This window comes from Anopheles coustani, chromosome 2, assembly GCF_943734705.1.
Source record: "Anopheles coustani chromosome 2, idAnoCousDA_361_x.2, whole genome shotgun sequence".
Classification (NCBI taxonomy): Eukaryota; Metazoa; Arthropoda; class Insecta; order Diptera; family Culicidae; genus Anopheles; species Anopheles coustani.
Genome location: NC_071289.1, coordinates 39,801,130 through 39,821,982, shown reverse-complemented (window position 1 = coordinate 39,821,982; position 20,853 = coordinate 39,801,130). Strand labels below are relative to the sequence as shown.

The window sequence follows — 20,853 nt, the reverse complement described above, 5'->3', positions numbered from 1 at the left end:
GTGCTACCACCGGTCCTACATCGTCGTTGAAACAGGAGACACATCCACCCCGACACACATGGATGGCAACATGCTGCCCTGTTCTATTGATTTCATTGTCAATACTTTAGCACTCTGCCGGTGTGGTATTTTCGACTGTCGGAAGAATATGTTCCATTTGCTCACCCAACTGCCCGACACTGCTGCCGTTTAGCTCGAGCGCTTCGGTTCTTTACGTCCTCTGCACCATTTTCATAATGCAGAAGTGGGAAAATGTACTTTTGCTAGTTGTTCTTTCGTTCGTGTGTTTCTTTTTTGTTTCCTCTTCTTCGTTTTGCCTCGATGCACACCATCTCCGTTGTGGACTTCCGCTCCCCACCCACCGGTGAGAACAGCGGGTCACAGTTTGCTTCTGTGTTTCGTTTTCCTTTTTCCACCTTTTTGCATCTTACCTGTCCGTGATCCGAGTGCGCGCTGCGCCAAGTAGCCAGGGGGCAACATTTCTGCTGAAAATATTCAATTTAACGATGGATAGCAACTTTTATTTTAGTTTTCCAAAGTTTTCCGGAACTCGACCAACGACGACGACGACGACGACGACGCCGCCGCCGCCATCAGCCGGACCCGTGACGGTTTCTTCGAGTGTGGAACTGGAACTTTCGTTCGGCACAACCGCTTTGCGCAGTTTTCTTCATTTCATTCTATCCGTTCCTGCTCAACCATGAATCTTTTATTTCGCTTTCAATTGTAGAAATCTTTATGTGTGCATTTCGGTGCAGGATTGGGTTTTTTTATTTGTTTTATTTGTTGTGCTCGATAAACATGGCACTGATGTATCGTATTGTGTAAACTTTCCAATCTTCTTGCGCGATCCATTCCGAAGCATTGTAGTGTAGTTTACAACCAGTCGTAAATATTTTTTAAAAGTAATTTCATATCATCTCTTACCTACGATAAAGTTAATTTAAATTTTCACCCTGATCAGTTTCGTTCCGATTATCTCTTAAAATTAGTCCACCCGTTAGTAGCTTGTTGAGCATTTTAACACAAATAACATTGCATTGTATATTTCAAAGTAGATCGGTAGCAAGAGACGATTATCTCTTTAAAGTATGTTCGCAAGATGATGTTAAATTGGTAGCAACACATTCTACGTAGGGCATGCTCATATTATCTATCGGCTCCATTTTCCCAACGGTGCGTCGGGTATCATTTTTCATGCTAGTTTCCATTCCAGCGGTGCCATTTTGCGTTCAATTTGCTAAGCCTCGCCGAGGCCCGATCGGTGTACCGTGGGCTCGTTTTGCAAAACTAACGCCGCGTATCTTGTTTCCCTCCTTTACCCCCAACCCCAACTACTTACAGAAATGGAAAGTGCTCCGAGAAACATCGAAGTCAAGCCGTTAAGCTCGTCGACGATGCTTATTACGTGGGAACCACCTGAGACTCCTAATGGACAAGTGACTGTAAGTACCGCCCCATGGGGGAGGGTAGGCAGAAAAGTGGGGCCCGGGGGCGTAGCAGAGCAGCCAGGCTGCGTTGGATACATCCTTGCGACAAGAAGCCCCTTTACTTCCAATCGTGTCAGACAAATTTAATATTGTGTGTGTTCTGTTACGCTCACGATCGATCCGAAGGATAACATGTTTACGGGGAGTATTTATAACTTTCGCCGATTGCTAGCAAGCTGTAGGACGGATAGCGGATTTCGGTTTGGCTCCTGGTGACGATTACTTTGTATCACAAATATATGTAATATCTAATGGTTGCTCAAACAAAACGCCCTGCAGGAGAAACACCGGTCAATCAGTATTAAATGTTTGCGATTTTGCAAATAAAGTTATCGTTGTGGTCAAAATTACACCCACGTTTCGTGAAAATAAATTTAAATCCTTCTAAAGACTAAAATGAATCATCAGGTTCAAGTTGATGTAGTGTACAAATTCGTCTTTCCACATGACGAGTTGTGGTGATCAGGTTGTCAAAAACAGAGAGTAGATACACATCGTAATTATGCTAATGTGTTCTCTTCCATGTCATTGTGTTGCCAACCAATAAAAAGCCGCCCATTGCGTACACCTCAGCAATCTTCTTCGGTGGAAATTAAGTAATGTAATATTTTACGTCTAATGAAAGTGACCACCGATCACGCGGATGATGTGTAAGCTCCATCCCCCTTTTAGCCCAGCTGTGTGTCCGTCAGCTGACCAGCAACTTTATATAACAGATAACGAACTATCAATTATTGCATCGAGTGTAGCGAGCCGCGAGCTCACGTTTACGTTGCTAATAATTTATGAGATGTTTCAGCGTAATTAACGGTGAATTATTAATGCAATTTGGTGTAATTTTACATGACCATCGATGAGCTGAGCGTAGGTCAACTGAAAGCGGCCTCGGCCCGGCGATGCGTTCCGTGATACGTGTTTCCGATAATGGCGCTAGCGCCGACCAAAAAACCCTTAGCGGGGTAACGTCCGTAGTGACTTGGATGTAATGAACGTTTTATGGGTTTGTTGATTAATACGATCATTAAGGTTAATTTTTAGCGGCCAGCCAACCAACGGCCCAGTGTAAGTTGTTGATGTTTACCGTACCAGCGCTTAGATGACAGTACAGTGATAGATAAACAATGGATCGTTTGATATTGCAACGTCCGTGCACGGGAAGCTTGTATAAGGGCTGGGTGATAAGCGAAGTCAGAATATAATTAAATGCCCGTGCTCCGCTCACCAACATTAACCTTCTCTTTTCCGCAGGGCTATAAAGTGTACTACACCACTAACCCGAACCAACCCGAAGCGTCCTGGGACTCGCAGATGGAAACCAACGACATGACGACTATTTCGGAGCTGACCCCACACGCAATCTACACGATACGGGTGCAAGCGTTCACGTCCATGGGCGCCGGTCCACTGTCCAACCCGGTACAGGTTAAGGCCCAGCAGGGTAAGTTTCCTTATCAGTTCGCGAGCAACATTTTTGCATTTTGTTGTCACCAGCTAAAACAGTCAGAGTGTCTTGTCACCGTTGAAACTGCATCCCATAAAAGCGGAGTAATGATTTGATGCCTTGCTCAAAGCGACACATAATAACGAGTCGTCGTGGTTGTCGTCGCAGTTCCGACCGGCAGAAGAACTTTGACATTCGTTTTTGCTGCGAAACGGTTAAATAGAATCAACTTTACGCTCAATTAAACAGATTGCACTAAATCCCAGCGCCCGTCCAACGCTTGCGGATCGGCAACGGACGTAACCGTTTTTGGGGAGAACGACAGAAGGAAGCCGCCCGAGAAGCTAATTTGATTTCCGTCCAGAAAAGTTTAACTATTTTCTTGAAACTGTATGCTTTCTCTCTCGCATCCTCGATCCTGCGCCGACGCTCGGCCAAAACCCGCCAAATGTCACCAGTAATGTACCTCCATTCATCTTTCTAGTTCCCATCGCACTACACCGCCCCCTTCCTGGTTGTTTCGCGCCATCCTCGCCACCGGCTCGTTTGTGAAAACCGTCGTCAGCTGTCTTCGCCTATAACGAGGCAGCACAGGGGCAAGAAACACTGCGCGGTGGAGTAACTTTTTTTTATCCTTCCCGCCAAGCTATTCGAGTCGCCGGTTGGATGGATTGCGATAGAAGGTGGCAAACGAGAGCATAATGACAGCATCACGGAGCAGCATTGTGTTGCTGCCACAATCGACCAGCTTGCCATCTTTGTCGCCGCTACCATTGTCTTCGCAACGGCAGTGCAGCGTCACGAAAGTTATTTCAATTTAACTTTACGCTCAAATCAATCCCACACTATCTTTTGCCGCTGGTTCTCGGCTTTGCCTCCGGAGATAGTTATCCGAGCGAAAGTGTGACAATGTCGGGCTCATCGCTGAACTCCAGCCGGTGCTGTCTGAGATTGACTAATAAACTTAACGGACAGCTCCGGCGGATCTGCAAGACATGACAGTGCTGGCCCGTTTACTGGCGCCGGTGGTCGTTTTGTTTAACGCTTTTTGATGCACACAAAACGATGCAGCAACAGCTCATTATAACAAAGCTTGTCCGAATGCGAATGACAATGAATAAAAATGACCCAAGAACGGCTGTCAAGCAGAAAAGAAACTAGTTAAAATTGTCAAATGATCTGATGCTCGCCATAGTACCAGGATCTACTTTTATTTATGTTTCCTACTACGTGAATTGTAAGAAACAGAAAACTGTTATTCATACTAACGTGTTTAATTTTGTTAACACGAGTTTATAAAATAGTACTAGTATACAAAAAACCATTATTCAAACTATTTATTGCAATGGTACAATAGATTTATTTGGGCGTCCTTGACATTCAAGCCGTTGAAAATTCGATTAGGATGATCGTACAACCTACGATAATTTTAATGATCATGTTTTACTAAATGCTACGCGATAAATTATATTGAATTCTAAATAAAATGTGTAAAACTATTCCGAGTTGTTCAACCAATATGAACTTAGATAATTTAAGAGAGACAAAACATAACAAAAACATGTATTCAATATAAATTCACATTGTCTACGGATAAACTCAACATGCTTCCATAGATAGATTGTAAATCACATGTTCGCATAACAATCTTTCAAAGTAAAATTAGTTAAATAATGGCAAAATGAATTTAGTAGTGGCAGAAACATAGTATTATCTAAATTCGCCAAATTTATAACGGATTGTCACATGGAGGAAACAATAGTTTAAAATATTTTTTTTATAAATTGCACAGTGACATTTATTGTAGTGCGCCTTGACTAAAGGGTGTCCCTGAAAGTATAAGCACCATTTCTAAATTACGTTTCTGGAAAACGGATGACGGCAAACAGTTGATTCTTCGGGTGTTTGATTGTTTACATTCAAACCTACTAGATAGTGCATCGAAACTACTTTTTTCAACCGTTTCTGTTAAAATACGAGGCATTTCCGTCAAAAATCGCAAAAGCGTTCTGCAGAAATGTTGCTCGACTCCCAACATTTCGCTAAGGCAATTAGCGAAATCGGTAGGTGTGAGTATCGGAGCCGGACGAACCGCTATCCAAAAGTTTCGGGAGGAGTACAGCTTCAAGGATACGCCGAAAAATGGTCAAAAACCTGGTCCTATCGACCAACAGTTGAACCGGGAAAGAGCAAAAGCATTCAAGCAAAAATAGGAAAGTTCCATTCGCGATGTGGCTCAACAAATGGGTACATCAAAAAGTAATGTCCAATGAGACAAGGCAAGATTGAATTTAAAATCGTACAAAATCCAAAAGAAATTGAAAAGGAGTGCAAATTAGGCTGGACGCGTTAAATATCGGGCCCAGAAGCTGTACGACAAGCTGTTGTGCGGCCAATCCTCATTCATCTGATCTACGATGAGTCGGCCAAGACCAGACCAATTGAGATATTTTGGGCGCTAACGAAGGCACACTTGAGAAAACATGTTAAAGCTACGGAAAACATCAACAGTTTACCAAAAACTGTAAAACCGTTCAAAAGTGTCGAAACCCGTTCACGACAAGTCTGTGCTGAGCCATATCAGAGGCGACAGATCAAAAGTGCGGTCATTAGCATACGATTAAATTTAAAAAAAAATGTTTTCACAAATAGTCCAGAACAGAACCCAAACACAGTTTATGAAACAAAACTTCAGTTTCTGGAAGGTTTTATTTTTTTCCTAATTTTTAAATCGTGCTTATACTTTCGCGGACACCCTGTTAAGCAAATGAGTGAGCAGCTGTAAAGTGTACCTGTCACTTAGTGTCAAGTATTACACAAAATCCACGATCAATCCTCGCAGAAAATGGAGCTATCGGAAAAAGTGGATGGGGCCCTGCTGCAAAAGATACACACATTAATCTCGAAAATTTCAAACGTACCGCGCCGGATACATCGACAACCTGACAAACAATGACATACCACACGTTTTTGCCTACCGTGAGGCTTGACAAATCCCCGTCTCTCCCTTCCCTAAACCAGCTAAACAGCGCTCAGTTGAAAGCACAAATTGTCATCGAAACCGGCGATAATCTCGATGTAATTAAATTGTTTCCTATCAAACATTCATGCACCATGTTTATGCATATGCAAATTACAACCAAATGTTTTCGCTCTTCATTCACACCCAACTCCACCCAACATTTGCAGACAATTTCCCAACGTCCCCGACCCCGGCCAATTCATCCATTCCCTTTCCAGGTCTCGGCAAAAGGGGCATCGTTACGAAAATGGCGTTGGTTTCCCAAGCTTATCGTGTGCGCTCTTGTGCGGCATACCACACTCAATGACACTGGGATGACACTAGCGGTACTTACTCCATTTGTTGGTGTGCTGGCACTAGACATGACGTGTATTTTTTCTCTTGTGCTTGGTGTGCTCCATGCACTGGAACGACGTTTTTTTTCCTGTTTGCACCTCACTCATCCTTTTCTCCCCTTTCTCTCTCTCTCTCTCTTCCCCACAGGCGTTCCCTCGCAGCCGAGCAACTTCCGCGCCACCGATGTTGGCGAAACAGCTGTCACCCTGCAATGGTCCCGGCCGACTCACTCGGGCGAGAACATCGTACACTACGAGCTCTACTGGAATGACACTTATGCAAACGAGCAGCATCATCAGTATGTATATGTTTCCCCTGCTGAACCTTCCCTGCCTGCCGAGTGAACCCCGTGACGCCTCCCGGTCTATGCCCTCCCCCCTAACCTAGTCTGACTTCTGCATCCCCGGGATTTACTATCCCGGGATGGGTTCCATGGATTCCGGCACCGAACGGGGCCGAGTCCCGGCGTTCCTTCATTATCCCGCCCGACGGCACCGGCCGTTAGCAAAATGTACTTCCCACGCTTCCGGCGAACCGCGATTGGAAGATGAATAGCAGGACCATAACAATAGCGCACTTGATAACTGTTTAGTGGAGGTACTTGTTTTGTTTGCTGTTATTGTCGGTGTCGGGGTTGGTTCACCCGCTTTTCATCATCGTCGCCTCCCCTTCATTGGAACCTGCACGGAAAAATGCTAACAATAACACTTCCACCACCGAATGACAGGGTCAGAGACCGCCGCTTCATCCAGTGCGTTTCCCGCGGGGTACGACACACACGGGATCCGCGTTGTCCGGCCGTCATCTGTCAGTGCACTACTGCTGCTTCGGGATGCCAAACTAATGTCAACACGGACGTCACCGCGTCCGCCGGATGCACAGCCAAACTGCTCTCACAGCGCATCGCGCCACCGAAAGAGGTCGGCACGATTGGGTCGGCTTTTTCCCGCCGGAAGGACATTAGTACGGGGGATAATTTGAAATTTAAATTATTGAATAATATTGGCACCGCGAGCACTCACACGAACGCAACGCACCGGGGTAAAACCGCGTTGATGATGCCTTTAGAATGGGGTGCAAATTAGTGACCGTTCCGATCGTTGTCACGTGACGTCGGGTTGTTTTATATTTGATATTATTGCACATTTTTCGAGGCTCTCGTTTTTATCGGAAAACAGCCAGTCTCGTCGTTTTTGTAGTGTTCTTTCTATTAGTTGTCATATGACGCTTCCATTTGTGTTTGTTTCCATCATTTACCTCCCCTGGGTGCACTACACTCAACCTCAACTCACCCTCGATTTATTTATTTGTTGGTGCATTTAGTCCAGTTTGTAATGTCCATTTTCGTTACTTCGAACAGATTACGATAAGTAGCTTATACGGTAGTCAAAACACACGGTTGCCTGTAGTCACTTTGTGTACGAGTCGCTGAGCTGTTGGTGGTTTTCATGTAATGGAAAAGAAATATAATCTTACATGCCCATTAATGAAAGCGACCAGTAAATAATATTTAATCCCTTACCGAACCAAAACCAGGCAGGCAGTTTCGGTATGTTTTCGCCGCTGCCATGAATAATTTAGACATTAAACAATATTTATTTACGTCCCACCGTGTAATGTTTGTCTTTCGTCACGTTGTTCATTAAGCCCGAAATTGAGTAACTGAAAATTTATCGAACTCGAGCGAGAAACTTTGCCGATAAGCGAATGGCCTTACATTGGTCTGGCGAAATTTATGTTTCGGCATCTTAACAAGCCGCTACCGTGCCGTGGGTTGGGCGATGTGGAACGCTGGAAATATTGTCACGCCTGCCACGGTGAGATTATTTATTAATTGTGAAGAACACGTCCAGTTTCCGTCGCACGCGCGCCAACAATTGCCGGACCCATCCATTATCGCCGAATTATGAATGTTTATGATAATTCGACCTTACCGGCAATCTCTTTTCACACGCGCCAGGCTAGGCAATGGTAACGAACGCAGTTTTGTCGTTGAAACTGTCGTAACGTACATAATTTACCACCAGTAACGTTGCGTTACGTCACGGCGTGCGTTCTGGTTGGTCGTAAGTTTTCCCCGTTCCGCCGCAATGTTGGACAAGGATTTCTCGGACCCAAACAAGCATTACAAGCTTTTTTTTAATAAAAAACCGATCGCCTTTCGCGTAGTACCGTGGCAAAAGTTAGCCCTTTTTCCCATTTCGCGTGAAGTCGTCGAGTACATCTTGCCCCCACCGTTCCTTCCCTGCACGTTCCTCAGGCGTTGTGGGTGCTTTGGGGGACGAATTTGGGCCTTCAGTAAATAGGCCTCTACCCTCGTTTGCGCGAATACCTACGGCAAACAGGGACCCTTGGCCGCAGCCACCCCGAGCGGCGAAGAAATGTTCCCTTTTGACCACGGGCTCACCTTTTTTTGTTGTGTGTATTGAGCCTCCTTTCGTGCCTCGCTTGGCCAAAACATTCTGGCGCCGAGTACGCAACCCTTTCCAACCGCCGGAGGCCGGAATCAAAAGGGCAGTGTTTTATGAAAATGAGTTTCATCCCACTACTCGCCATTTATTTTCCATCAGCACACCACCCTTCCTTTTCCCTCATCGCTTACGCCCCATCCTCACCAGCGCCCAAATAATTCGTCCCAATATTCGTCCCGGGGTCGGCGCAGGTGAAACACAAATTTATTAATATTAATCACAAATTAAAATTCTTCATTTCTACCCCCGGTATCCACCCGCCTTCGACGCCTTTCCTTTCCTTTTATCTACTCCAATCACGCGCGCAGACGAATTCCGAACACCGAGACCTACACCCTGAGCAGCCTGTACCCGGACACGCTGTACTACTTCTGGCTGTCGGCGAGGTCCCAGCGGGGCGAGGGCGCCACCACCCCACCGATCCCGGTGCGGACCAAGCAGTACGGTAAGTGAACCCTTTTTTTCGCTAGCGCTATTTCGAACGCCGAGGATCGGCGTGATATTCGTCCTTTCGATCGAAGCAATGTTTCAGGTTCTAGTTTTTAAGACAGTGGGCAGTGGGGATCTCTTATTTGATCTCGGTGTAGCTAATTACGGGTGCGGCGCCAAAATGGAGCCCGCAAAGGGAGAGGGAATTGTTTCCTCGGGCGCACGCTGTTTGGTCCTCTGCACCCCCAATACCTCACATCCGTCCTGGGCCAGCTTGATTCGATCAGTGCGGCGACGACAACCGGATCGGTGACGGAAGGAGCGTGTGCAGGCCATTAGAAAGTGTACCACCAGGGAGGAAGGAAACAATGCTCTCTCCCTCGACGGGCTTAGGTTTAGCTAGCGGCAATGTATGTGTACTGTCAGTATTGTCCGGGGATAATATTCGTCATTTACCTTCGTGTGCCGAAGGTTCAATTGTTTCGCCAACCAAGCAAGTTCTTAGACCTAGGCGATTTACGCACACAAAAAAGAACAGAGATAGTGAAAGAAGCATTTCGAGGTGAAGAAAAAATTAAACAAATAAAAGCATACAAAGCAAAAGGCAAAGAATGGCTCCATGAGGAGCCTATCCGCAAACCACCCAGCGTCTTGTGCAAATCTCCGCCAGATTCCGGGGAACTTCTTAAGCATACTCGTCAGAGAAGCGGGTGCCTGTTTTCTTTTTTCTTGGTTCCTTCCCTTTTTACGGTTTGTGCGAGGCTTAGTTGCCTTGCACAGATTTTTAAAGCAGACCTTTCGGGGGGCGGACACTTGATTTGATTTTATTTTAATTTTCCATTGTACGGATGCGGCCAATCTACTCTTCTTCCCGGCGCTTATCTGCCCGGAATCCCGCTTGCGCCGGTGTGTGAGTGTGTCTGTTTGTGTTTGTACACTTTTCCTAACTTTCGGGGGGCTTCCCTTTTTTAGGGCATTCATTTCGTGCCCGCCCAAAAGTTTCGTGTGTATGATTTTTGGGTTCCGGCACGCGGTTGTTGCTCTTTGTGCGTGTGTTTTGTATTGTGCAGAAACTTGTATTTGTTTTTGTTTTTTGACTTCCTTTTTTTTAAATAAGGTTTTCCCTTCCAAAAAAAACGAGTTTTCTTTTCACATGCGTCTTCCGACGCTGCTGGTTTTTTCTTTCGTTTCTCGTATTCATTCGCCGCCATACAGCTTCCACGTGCCGGTGTACTTTTGAAAATTTAATTAAAAAAGGGAAAGATATTTTCATAAACTACACAACCCTTTTTTTTGCGCCCCACACTTTCCGCGTTTCGCCTCCGGTTTAAAAGGGCAGGACAAATGGGAAGGCGAGCTTCGATGTTCGATAAATAAGCTTTCGATTCATCGTTATTTTGCTCAATCCATCGTAAGTTTGTGCCTTCGGACGTACGGATACTTCTTTTATCCGTTTTTTTTTGTCGCCACTGTCCTCTGTGTGCGTCCTAAAGCAAAATAACTTTTGACTCATTTTTTGAGATCGTCTGAAATCTAAACTGTAAAAAGACAGTATTTACAAGGCAAACAGACACTCATGCATCCGCAACATCCGTGTACACAATGAAAAATAATTAAATAAACCCTACGACGGCTAAAGCCCACAAAACGGAAGCAGAAATCATTCAGGTAAGGGACGACCGGATAGAGTCTCCTTTGAATGAAGCGAGGCTAGAAAAAATATAAAAAAGACCACGGCTCCATAGGAAAATATTAGCATCGACGACCATCAGCACCGTGTTTGCCACGTGTTAGCATTAAACGGGTACGGGATCGTCCAGATGCAAAAAGGGTCGAAAGGCAATCGTTAATTAACCGCCGTGCAAAGCCAAAAAAAACGGTGGAAAGAAACCAAACAAAGAATTTACATTTTTCTTTCCTCAAAACCGTCGAATGCTCGATCTTCGTTGACTCAGTTGGCGGCCGCTTTCTCGCGGTCGCTTCCATCCCCGTGTCGCCTGCTAAATTTTCTTCCGTTTTTGCGCTCGATTTTATTTCCGAACCTTTTATTTTCCACCTCATTCACTCCATCTCTTGAGCTTCGGTTCTCTGTTTTTATTTTGATATTATCACATTTTCACCACCTACACAATAACTCTTCGCTGAGCGCTCACTAACTGCACATCGATCGTATTCGTGCCTTGTACTTCCACTCCGTAGAGGCCTGACCTGTGCCAATAGCAAGCTGTACTAGTCATCGTTACATTTACGTTAAGCAAGATCACCTATTTTCTTACCCTTAATCCCAGTTCAGTAGTAGGGTTCGTTGGTTCGTTCTTGTGTTGCCTCTAATTGCCTCCGTTTTTCTAGTGAGTTTTTTTCCCCTTTTGCTTGTTGTCATCCATCTTTGCAAGACTTATAAAAAATATCATCCAACCGAAGTTTGCGAACGCGCTCATTCACCCACCATCTCGTTCCGTTTACTTTCCCAGCGATAGGTTTAATTAAATACAGGCAATAAAATTTTATGAATCATTTGTTTTTTCCTGTTTATTTGGGTATTTTTGCGTGTACGGGAAGCATTTTTAATCTGCATGTTGCTCATCTTTTATGTAAAGCCTGTTTTCTATCGTTATTTTTCTTTTCCGGTGGTATACCATTTTCAATTATGCATTTTTATTTAATTCAAGTCGTTTTTCTCAATGCTTTGTTTACTTTTAATCTCACTTTTATATTGTTTATGTATTGTATCCGCTCCCCCATCCATTTTACCTCAGTTGCACTCATGTTTCTCTAAACAAAACACTCTGTACATTGGATTATTTTCGACCGTTTGTACTCTTTTATTTCAAATAGCATTTATTTTATGCCTCAACTTGTTTAAAAAAATACACTATCAGAAAGATAGTGTTGTGTGAAAAGTACAATTAAAAAACCACATGGTTCTTTGCTTTAAACTGCGTCATTCATTGTACCATGCAATTAACATTTTTGTAACATAAGTTGCCCACACCATGGTGCGGCTTTAAATGCAGCATCGTTGTTTGCACTTTTGTTGTGGTTTGGTTTGTTGCTTTCCGATGCGTTCACTTCTATTGCTATCGTAGTTTAACTGCAATTTAAAAACAAATATTTCAATACAGTGTACCGTATGTACCGTTACGATACAGCACGCACTTGTTATTGCGCAAGTAAAATTGCATATGAATTGTCTAACGTATGCGTGATTGGTTGCACATCCTTTTGAAGCGCTCGCTTGCTGGGCCACTAGCATTTTATTTCTGCTGTTACCCAGTTTTTGATGCCATAATTCTCAGTAACGCATGCAACGAGACAGTGCATATGGTAATTTGCGTTCGAATGTGCGGCACATTTACTACAACCTGCAGCAGCACGAGGAATCGTACGTCATGAGTTTGTTCGCTGAATCTTTTTATATTTTTATCCTAGTTTGGACATATGTCTTTCGAGGAAATCCCGTTACTGTCGATTGTTGCATATTCGGGCTTGAACACATATTATTTTTTATTATACCTCTGCCATCCGTTCATGCTTTGCTATCAGTTTGAAAGTTTGCCCTTCCATATATTTATTTTTGTTTCCAAATATTTGTTTTCAAGAGTTGCTAGCTGTTCTTTTCAATGAGCATCGTATAATTGTGCCATTTGTTTTTCACTTTTCATTTTTCTTCTTTTTATTGTGCACTAAGTTTATTATACCAATTATACCAAAAAGTCTGCGGGTTTGCCCCATGGTTTGATTTCGATCCTGATTTTTTATTGTTAGCAAATCAAGTTACGTTTAACGCTTCATAGTGCATGAATTGTTCTCAAGTACCAATATTGTCATTCCTTGGCCCAATATTTCCTTGATATTTTTCACACCAACCATGTTTACAGGACAAACATTCAAACCAATTCGATGTCGCTATAATTATGTTGTTTTACGCTTGGAGAAACAGTGGCTTTTTGCGCGTTCTGCACATCCACACACAAACACATACTGAGCTATAGTTTGCTTTGCATCACGAAGAGACATCACCTCATCAAACACAATCTCACCTTGTATGAGTTGTCACTGAATGTTTTATATCGATTGTTTCCGTTCTGCATACTACGTTTCGTTTGAGTCTTCCTTGTCGTTTTATTCTCGATAATTGTTCTGCACCAAACGAGCACTCTGTTTAACATTTTTTTAACTATCCGTTCCAAGAGCACCATTAAATGTGTATGATACAACCGTTCGTATGCACCATTTACTGCACACCCACTAATAATTACCGTTCAGATACGACACGCATTCGAAATCAATTTAGTGCACTAGCGGCTTTCTGCACACTGTTCTACGCTACCAAAAACGAAAAAGGGACAACCATAAATGAACAAACGAAAATTTCTACCGGCAAAACGATGCACCGTTAGATTGTGTTTTTCTTTCCCTCTTGGTTTATTGAAGTTGGGTTTATTTATCGCTCCGTTTAAGTTTATCTAAATCAAATAGGTTTGTGTTATGTTGTTCTGTATCATTCGAAACCGGTACGAAAAGGATCAGCGTTCGATGTACCAAACCGCAGCTCAACTGTGAACATACCCGTTCCTTTTTCGTTACTTTAAGTATTACGCTAATTTTTCCCTTGATTTAAGTAGTTTAAGATTTTGTTGACAACATGTTTCGATTTCGTTTCCTTATTTTCTCTTTCTCTTGTTTTTTTTATCTTTTCGGTTGTTCCAATTATCGCTATGATTTTGCGTTCTACTGCACCAACAATAATGCCTGACCATTGACCAACTCGTAGTACCCGGTGCACCGCCTCGTAATGTTACTGTCGAAGCCACAAGCCCAACCACGATCAACGTGTCCTGGCTGCCACCGCCGGTCGAACGATCGAACGGAGCCATAGTTTATTATAAGGTGTTCTTCGTCGAGGTGGGGCGATCGGATAGCGAGGCCACGGTAACGACCCTCAACTCGACCAACATCGTCCTGGACGAGCTGAAGCGTTGGACGGAGTACAAGATCTGGGTCCTCGCCGGAACCTCCGTTGGCGACGGACCACGGTCGTACCCGTACACGGTTCGCACTCACGAAGACGGTATGTATTGCACCATATGCTAGATTTTCTCTCATCTTCCGTTGTAACCCATATCCGGTTTATGTACACCACCACAAAACCCCCAAAACCGGTCGCGCCAGAACGTGCGCATCGCGTTACAGAATTCACGACAACCAAAACTACACCAGCACTGCTTTGCACCACCAAAACCCGAAACATTACCTACAACAGATAACACCACAATGCTCACACTTCAACTAATCGTTCTTCCTAACACACCACCAATCGCAACTAACCATTTTTGTATTTTGAAGGTAAATGGCGTAATCGAAATGGAAATGACTAACAAATTTTTGACAGTCTTATCACGTGGAAAATTTTTTTTTTCAATTTTTCCAACTGCAGCGAGGATATCTTTTTGTATTTTGCTCTTTTAATCTATAACCGAGTATTAATATTAACGATAAGTGACATTACTTGTTTAATTCCCAATAGCTAAACACCTGAATCATATATTATACTAGATGTTTTTAATCGCAACGGATTGTGCGCGCGTCAACGTTCGGTGCAAAGAATGCAATTAGATTTTTTCCCATTAGATTAAAAAATCAGCTCATTACTAGCAGGCCAAAAAATGCATATTAACGAAGAGATCTTGCTATGAAATTAAACAACAATATTTAATTAACAGTTACAGATAATATGCACTTTTTAGGTTTCATGACCTCAAAAGTAAGAGTGTCAATATTTGTATAACATTTTCATTGACATACTTTTTCAGTTAATCGTCTCTTTTCCATTGATCTATAAGCATACTTATTCAGATCTACAACGGAACGACATTGTAACGATATCAAAATATGCGATGTTTGAAGGGCAAACTATCTCAATCATCTGAACGCTGTGTGCTAACTCCTTTAAATTGACCAGAAATAATCCTTTCATGCAGTGCTTTCGATGTCAACCAAACCAGAAATCCTGAAGTTTGTCAAACCAACTAGCTTTTCGTTCATTTATTCATTCTTAGCTCTTCCTTTTCAATGGCTTGAAGTTTTGCGCCAAAGTTGAGGACGCCATTCTTAAGCCGGTGGGCTTCTTTAGAAGGCCTTTAGGGTGAAAATCATTAATGCTTCCTCAGCCTGTTTCCTTCGCCCTGGGACACCCGAAACCCCCGCCATTCCTTTCCGAAAGGCAGAAATCCTTTTTTAATCGTCCAGCAAAAGGTTACTGGAAATCGTCCACTAGGGCACAAACCAGCCTGCCTGCCTGCCTGCCTTCCCCGGCTCCATCGGCGCAGTAGGTTAATTTAAGGAACCTAATTTTCGTATGGCTTAACTTTTCAATTTCCCCCTACTTCGTTCCCGGCCATCCCGAACCATCTCCGCACCGTGCTTGAGGGTGCTGGAGGGTGGTTTGCTTCGATCCAATGAGTCACCCCCTCCTCTCCGGGTGGTAAGGGGGCATCGAATTCCATCGCCGAAGCCGCCTCCGAGTTTCTGTTTCGGAATTTGTTTTAAAGTTTAATGGCTCCTGTGGGAACCGTTAGGGATGAGGGAGGGATGGAGAGACAGCGAGTGGTTGAACGCCCGGCTGGAGTAATTGCATGACACTGTTACCTGCACGCCTCGTTTGATGGTGAGTGACTTTTTGATTCACTGCGCGCGCGGTGCGAATTAAAAGGGAAACATTTTTTTGTTGTTGCTTAATGTTCGCCCATTTTTGCTCATCGTCCTTCAAAACCTTCGTCCCAGCGCCTCCCACATGCCAATTTGCTGGCTCCAAACTCCAAGCGTAAACGCACGCTAAGGCTTGCAGAGGTGGAAATAAAAAGTTTTGTGCAAATAAACGCAACCCACGTTCGCGCAACGCATCAAATTTACTCAGGACGAGGCGGGTCTTTCGCCTCAACTCATCCCCACCGCCCCACCCCTTCGCTGACAGTGTGGCGCGCAATCTTTTCCGAAAAATCCCGCGGCTGCCTGTTGAACGCCATCATGCTGACTTCAAATAGGTCCCCGGCGAGGAAATTAATTTGTTCCGTAACCGTTTCAATGAATACATTAAATCCCCGTCTCCTTTCAACCGTTTCGCATTTCGGTGCGCCAGTGTTCGGTTCCGGTCCTCGGGTGACGACGGTGAAAATATCCGAGCCGAGTGGAAAAGGTGCGTCGAAAAGGCGAGTATGGCGCGACGTGTCCCGCCGGAAGTTCAAACAGTGAAATTAATAAAAATTAATCACATTAATAAACATTTACCTTCGAAAACCCACCCTTGCGAAGCCGTTCATCCTTTTTTAATTCTCTGTGGAGCATTTTTAACCGATCGCAAGCTCCAGTGCCGTGCTTTAGTTGGTTGACACTTTAATTTTTCATAAACAGCGTTCCATAACGCTGTATACTGTCGGATTGTCAGAATAACGTTATGTTACTGGTAATGTTATGTACTGAATAGAGAAGTTGAATCATTTTAACGAACAAATTCAGATACCAACCGTACGTAAAGCTCCCGATCAATCGTTAATCTGAATAAGTATGCTTATGACATCCTTTTAAAACTAGATTTCATTAAATTCACAAATCTTTTAAAGTCTTTAATTCAACTGCAGCCCCTGATCTGGAGGACATTCGCGCCAGAACATGTAGCACTTTACCGTTTTAGTCATTAGTATTCGTTGCTTTTTTATCACACGTGTACGAAATATTGACACTCATTTGAAAGGGAACAACGTAAAGTTTACTTTGGAATTTATTATTTCAGCCAGCGAACAAGGACACTTAATCCATCGTTCTAACCTTCTAACGCATACAATATAACTTTTTGCGATCAAGAAAAAAATCATTTTTATTAATCCTGCACTCACGGACCGAGGTTCTTTTTGATATTACCCAAAACTGGTTACGGTAAATTTAATCTTACATACTATTTGGCTAGTGATAACTTAATAAGCATACTATGTCCATCTTCACATTTGCTAGCGTTCGAATATGCACCTAAAAGTTGCGTTGTGACCGTTTTTCTATGTATTATACATTTCAAATATCTCGTCTCTTTTTGAATCACATTTTAAAATATTTTTCTCGCACCAGTAAAATGTTTGTTACATGGCAGAGCACCCTTGTTCGCACAATTTCTTTATTATTGTTCGATTGTTTTAAGATCACACAAACAAGAATAGCTATGTTTTGTCCTTCAAATTGAAACTGTTCTCACGACTGTTGCTGCACTTTCGCACCGTAAATCGCGTCAAGAGCACCCGTTTGTTTTTTTAAATCTTATTGTTTCAAAAAATTGTGTCCATCGCAGCGTAGCGCAAACGGTGACATTAGTATATATTGTTACGTATAATATTCTAACTCCAAATATTTGCCGCCAGCGTACAAACTGCGAGCAATGTCGTTGCGTGGAACGCGCATCGGTCAGCAAATCAAATCAACAATTTTGTCCAATTCATCCGACCCTAAAAGCCAATTTCCCACTGCCAGCATTTCCCCGCCCCAAAACCCTCGACTGCATGCCATGTTTTTTTGACGGATATGTTTTGGGCTGCGTTTTGCACCGTTTTTTCACCCTTTGGTTATGTTTTTGTTTCTTGCACCAAACCCTTTTGCGTTTAAAGTTTCAACCGATTGATTTTTGTCGTGCAATGTGAAGCAAGTTTTGTTGTATTTTTATTCCAAGTTTCGACACATTCCGTTAACCTTTCCGTTATGATCAAACAAGCAAAACAAAAAAAAAACGAAAAGCAACATGCACAGGCATACATGTGTGTTACTATTTTGAATTTTGCTCGATGTCGACAGTTTTCCGTACGTATCCGTATGCCGCTATTACCGATTACTAATAATTGCACCACCAAATGCACTCGAAGCAAACTCGTGTTCTCTCTGCACCTGTGAAAGCGCACTGATTTTTGTAAAAACGCACTTTTCACCAAATTTTTGTCGTTGTATTTTTCTGCACCATTCTACTGTTTTTTTGTCACGCTAAGTAATCAAATAAAAAGTACACCCTTGCACAAACCGCTCACTAACTCATACATGCACACTTATTGTTATGTTTTTAAACCACTTTCTGTTGGGATTTTGATTCATATTTCTGGCCCAGGCCGGCTTGGGAAGATTTCTTTCGTTTCATTAACAACTATCCTATGTCGTATTTGTTTTATATATTTCTAAACAATTATTCCATTTGTATAAACTCTATGGCGTATTTTTCTGGGGTTTAGGTATACAACGTGTCAAAAATTATTTGAAACCCCATACCGAACATGGGGACGCGAGCTTACATCGAATAATAATCATGAAAATGATAGCTAAAAACAAATTGATACGAATTGACTATGTATGAATTCTGAATGGACGGAAGAATAACGTTGTTGGGGCTACGTTTGGGGTTATTAGTTAGGCTAATCGTAATAAAATTGCAACACCACGTGTAAAGACGAGTACAGCAAAATTTCACCAAAGAATCGGGATAGAACACAGTTCGTTATGGTTGTCTGTTTGATTCTCTTTGACATTCTCGTGTGCTATGCATTTAATCTTTTTCACATTATTCATCTTTCTTTTCGTCGAAATGTCAAAAATATGTGCTGTCTATTTGAATGTGCACTTGTTTCGATTTTGTTAGCACCTCGACCCCTATAGTCTCTTATACAATAGTCGTATGATTTTTGCTGTCCATTTTACAGTTTTGAGTGTACAGAAAATCCTACTCATTTTCTTCTTCACGATTCTCCGAGCAACATGCTTTATTTCAAAGTCTTAAATTTATCCATTGGGAGTTCATATTCTTTTAGTTGGTCTCTTTTTCATGTTTTTCGCGTTTTTATTGTCGAACATAGTCGGGGTTTGATTTTTAGCACTTTTTGAATAGTCATTGATCCAATCTATTGAAGTGGTTATGGTTTCATTATTCTTTAAGAACTATTGTAATAAGCGAAGTGGGCTTTTCAAACATCATGTCTATTTATTTCAGCTATTGTGATGATGCTTTCCATCATACGGAAACAACATATGACCACTATTACATCCCAACAGCTCGTGGGAAACATTTAGCGTCAGTTAGGCCACATTGTCGTCTTCCAAGAAGCGGAAAATGACCACCACTACAGAACTTTGATTCGCACGTCAGCATTGCGTGTAGCTCGACTCGAGCACAGAAAATGGCAATCCCACAAGCCATAAAACGCAATTAATCAAATGTGATTAATACACACTCAACGCACTCACGTCGTCCATTTTGCCGTCGATCTCGGTTTAGCTCTTCGGCGAAAGATATTATCTTCTACGAGCGTGTATATCTCTATATCGGTCACGGTGTCGGCGTTCACCTTGCACCTTAATCTCGCATCGTTGGGCGTTGGGCAGCAGTTTATTGTCCTCCCCCACCCTGCCCCGGTTTTCCCAACCGGAAGCAGCCGACATGTGTGTGTGTGCGTAGGTCGAGGGCGATGATATTTATCGTCCCACACACCTGGCTGTAACCGTTTATTCTAAAATCCCCCAAAATCTACAACCGCACAATCCGAGCAAAGCTCTCCATCCTCGGTTTGGGCCATTGGAGTGCAATCTTGTACAGCGTCGGCGTCGTGTCCGCTTGGAAACACTACACTCGGCGGGGGAAGACCCGGACGCCGGAAGAAGGTTGACTGTTATCCACGGCTCGCTGTCCATATAAATTAAGTGGATTACGGAAGATGGAATCATTCCCATTTAGTTAATGAAGTTGAGAGTTTGTGACCCTTTCCGCCGGCGAAAGGTGCCACGGGCGCCCGAATGGGCCTGTCCCGCAGGCAGGAGGATAATAAATCGGACAGTGAGGGCAGTTGAGTACTTCGTACACTTGAAACCTATTGACCACGATCCGGTGATCCCGGATCCCACGTGTGCGATTACTACTATCATCCCGCTGTGGTACGCGGTGTGGAAGGTGTGTATCGCCACTTTGGCCGGCAGCTTCAAATTGGTTTTCTGCCTTCCTACTCGCCGACCGTATACGACCATCATAAAAAGCTAATAAAATAGGATTTCTCCTGAGGTTGGAACTCTCTTTACGGATTGAATTAGAGTGATTAATAAGGGTGTTTAGAATGTGACCATCTTTGATCTGCTAGAAAAGTCCAGGATTGAAGGACAAATATAGGCTTGCTAAAATGTTTGTCGCTAAATGATATTTACGTAAATTGCTACTAATATTAGTTATGTAATATTACTGATTAGTATTTTGTCAATCAATAAAAGCATTGGAATTTTATGATGGCAAACTTCCGGCCAAAGATCGTAAGAAAAAAAAACTAACGATCCGTCAATCGAAAACGGTACAGGCGAAACCGAGAATCGATAGCACACAAAACTGTAATTAAAATCTAATGTAAACTCCCTACCCTCCTTTGCGACTTTCGTTCGGTAGCAAAATTAAAATACTACCCTTCATCTGCTGACGGTGTTATTTCCTTCATTCGGAGAATGTTAAGCAAGAATCGGAGGAAAAAGTCCTGTTTCCCTCCCCCGGACCGGAAGTTGTGCACTGGAAGCAAAAAAGCTTCACCCAGTGCCGTTGTACCTACGGTTGGGACAAACAAACAAGAGAGTTTTTATGTTTCTCTCCTCGTCTTGAAGTTACAGAAAAAA

The 20,853-nt window shown here is 43.1% G+C and overlaps 1 protein-coding gene across 1 annotated transcript in view; it reads left to right on the top strand.

Moving 5' to 3' along the window:
- The window catches only part of LOC131267289 (tyrosine-protein phosphatase Lar), a 155,034-nt gene that overhangs the window by 108,752 nt on the left and 25,429 nt on the right, over nucleotides 1–20,853 (top strand). Inside the window, exons 9-13 of the mRNA XM_058270131.1 lie at nucleotides 1,345–1,445; nucleotides 2,739–2,928; nucleotides 6,437–6,587; nucleotides 9,069–9,205; nucleotides 13,964–14,260. Coding sequence (XP_058126114.1) covers nucleotides 1,345–1,445; nucleotides 2,739–2,928; nucleotides 6,437–6,587; nucleotides 9,069–9,205; nucleotides 13,964–14,260 — 876 coding nt within the window. The remainder of the gene's footprint in view (nucleotides 1–1,344; nucleotides 1,446–2,738; nucleotides 2,929–6,436; nucleotides 6,588–9,068; nucleotides 9,206–13,963; nucleotides 14,261–20,853) is intronic.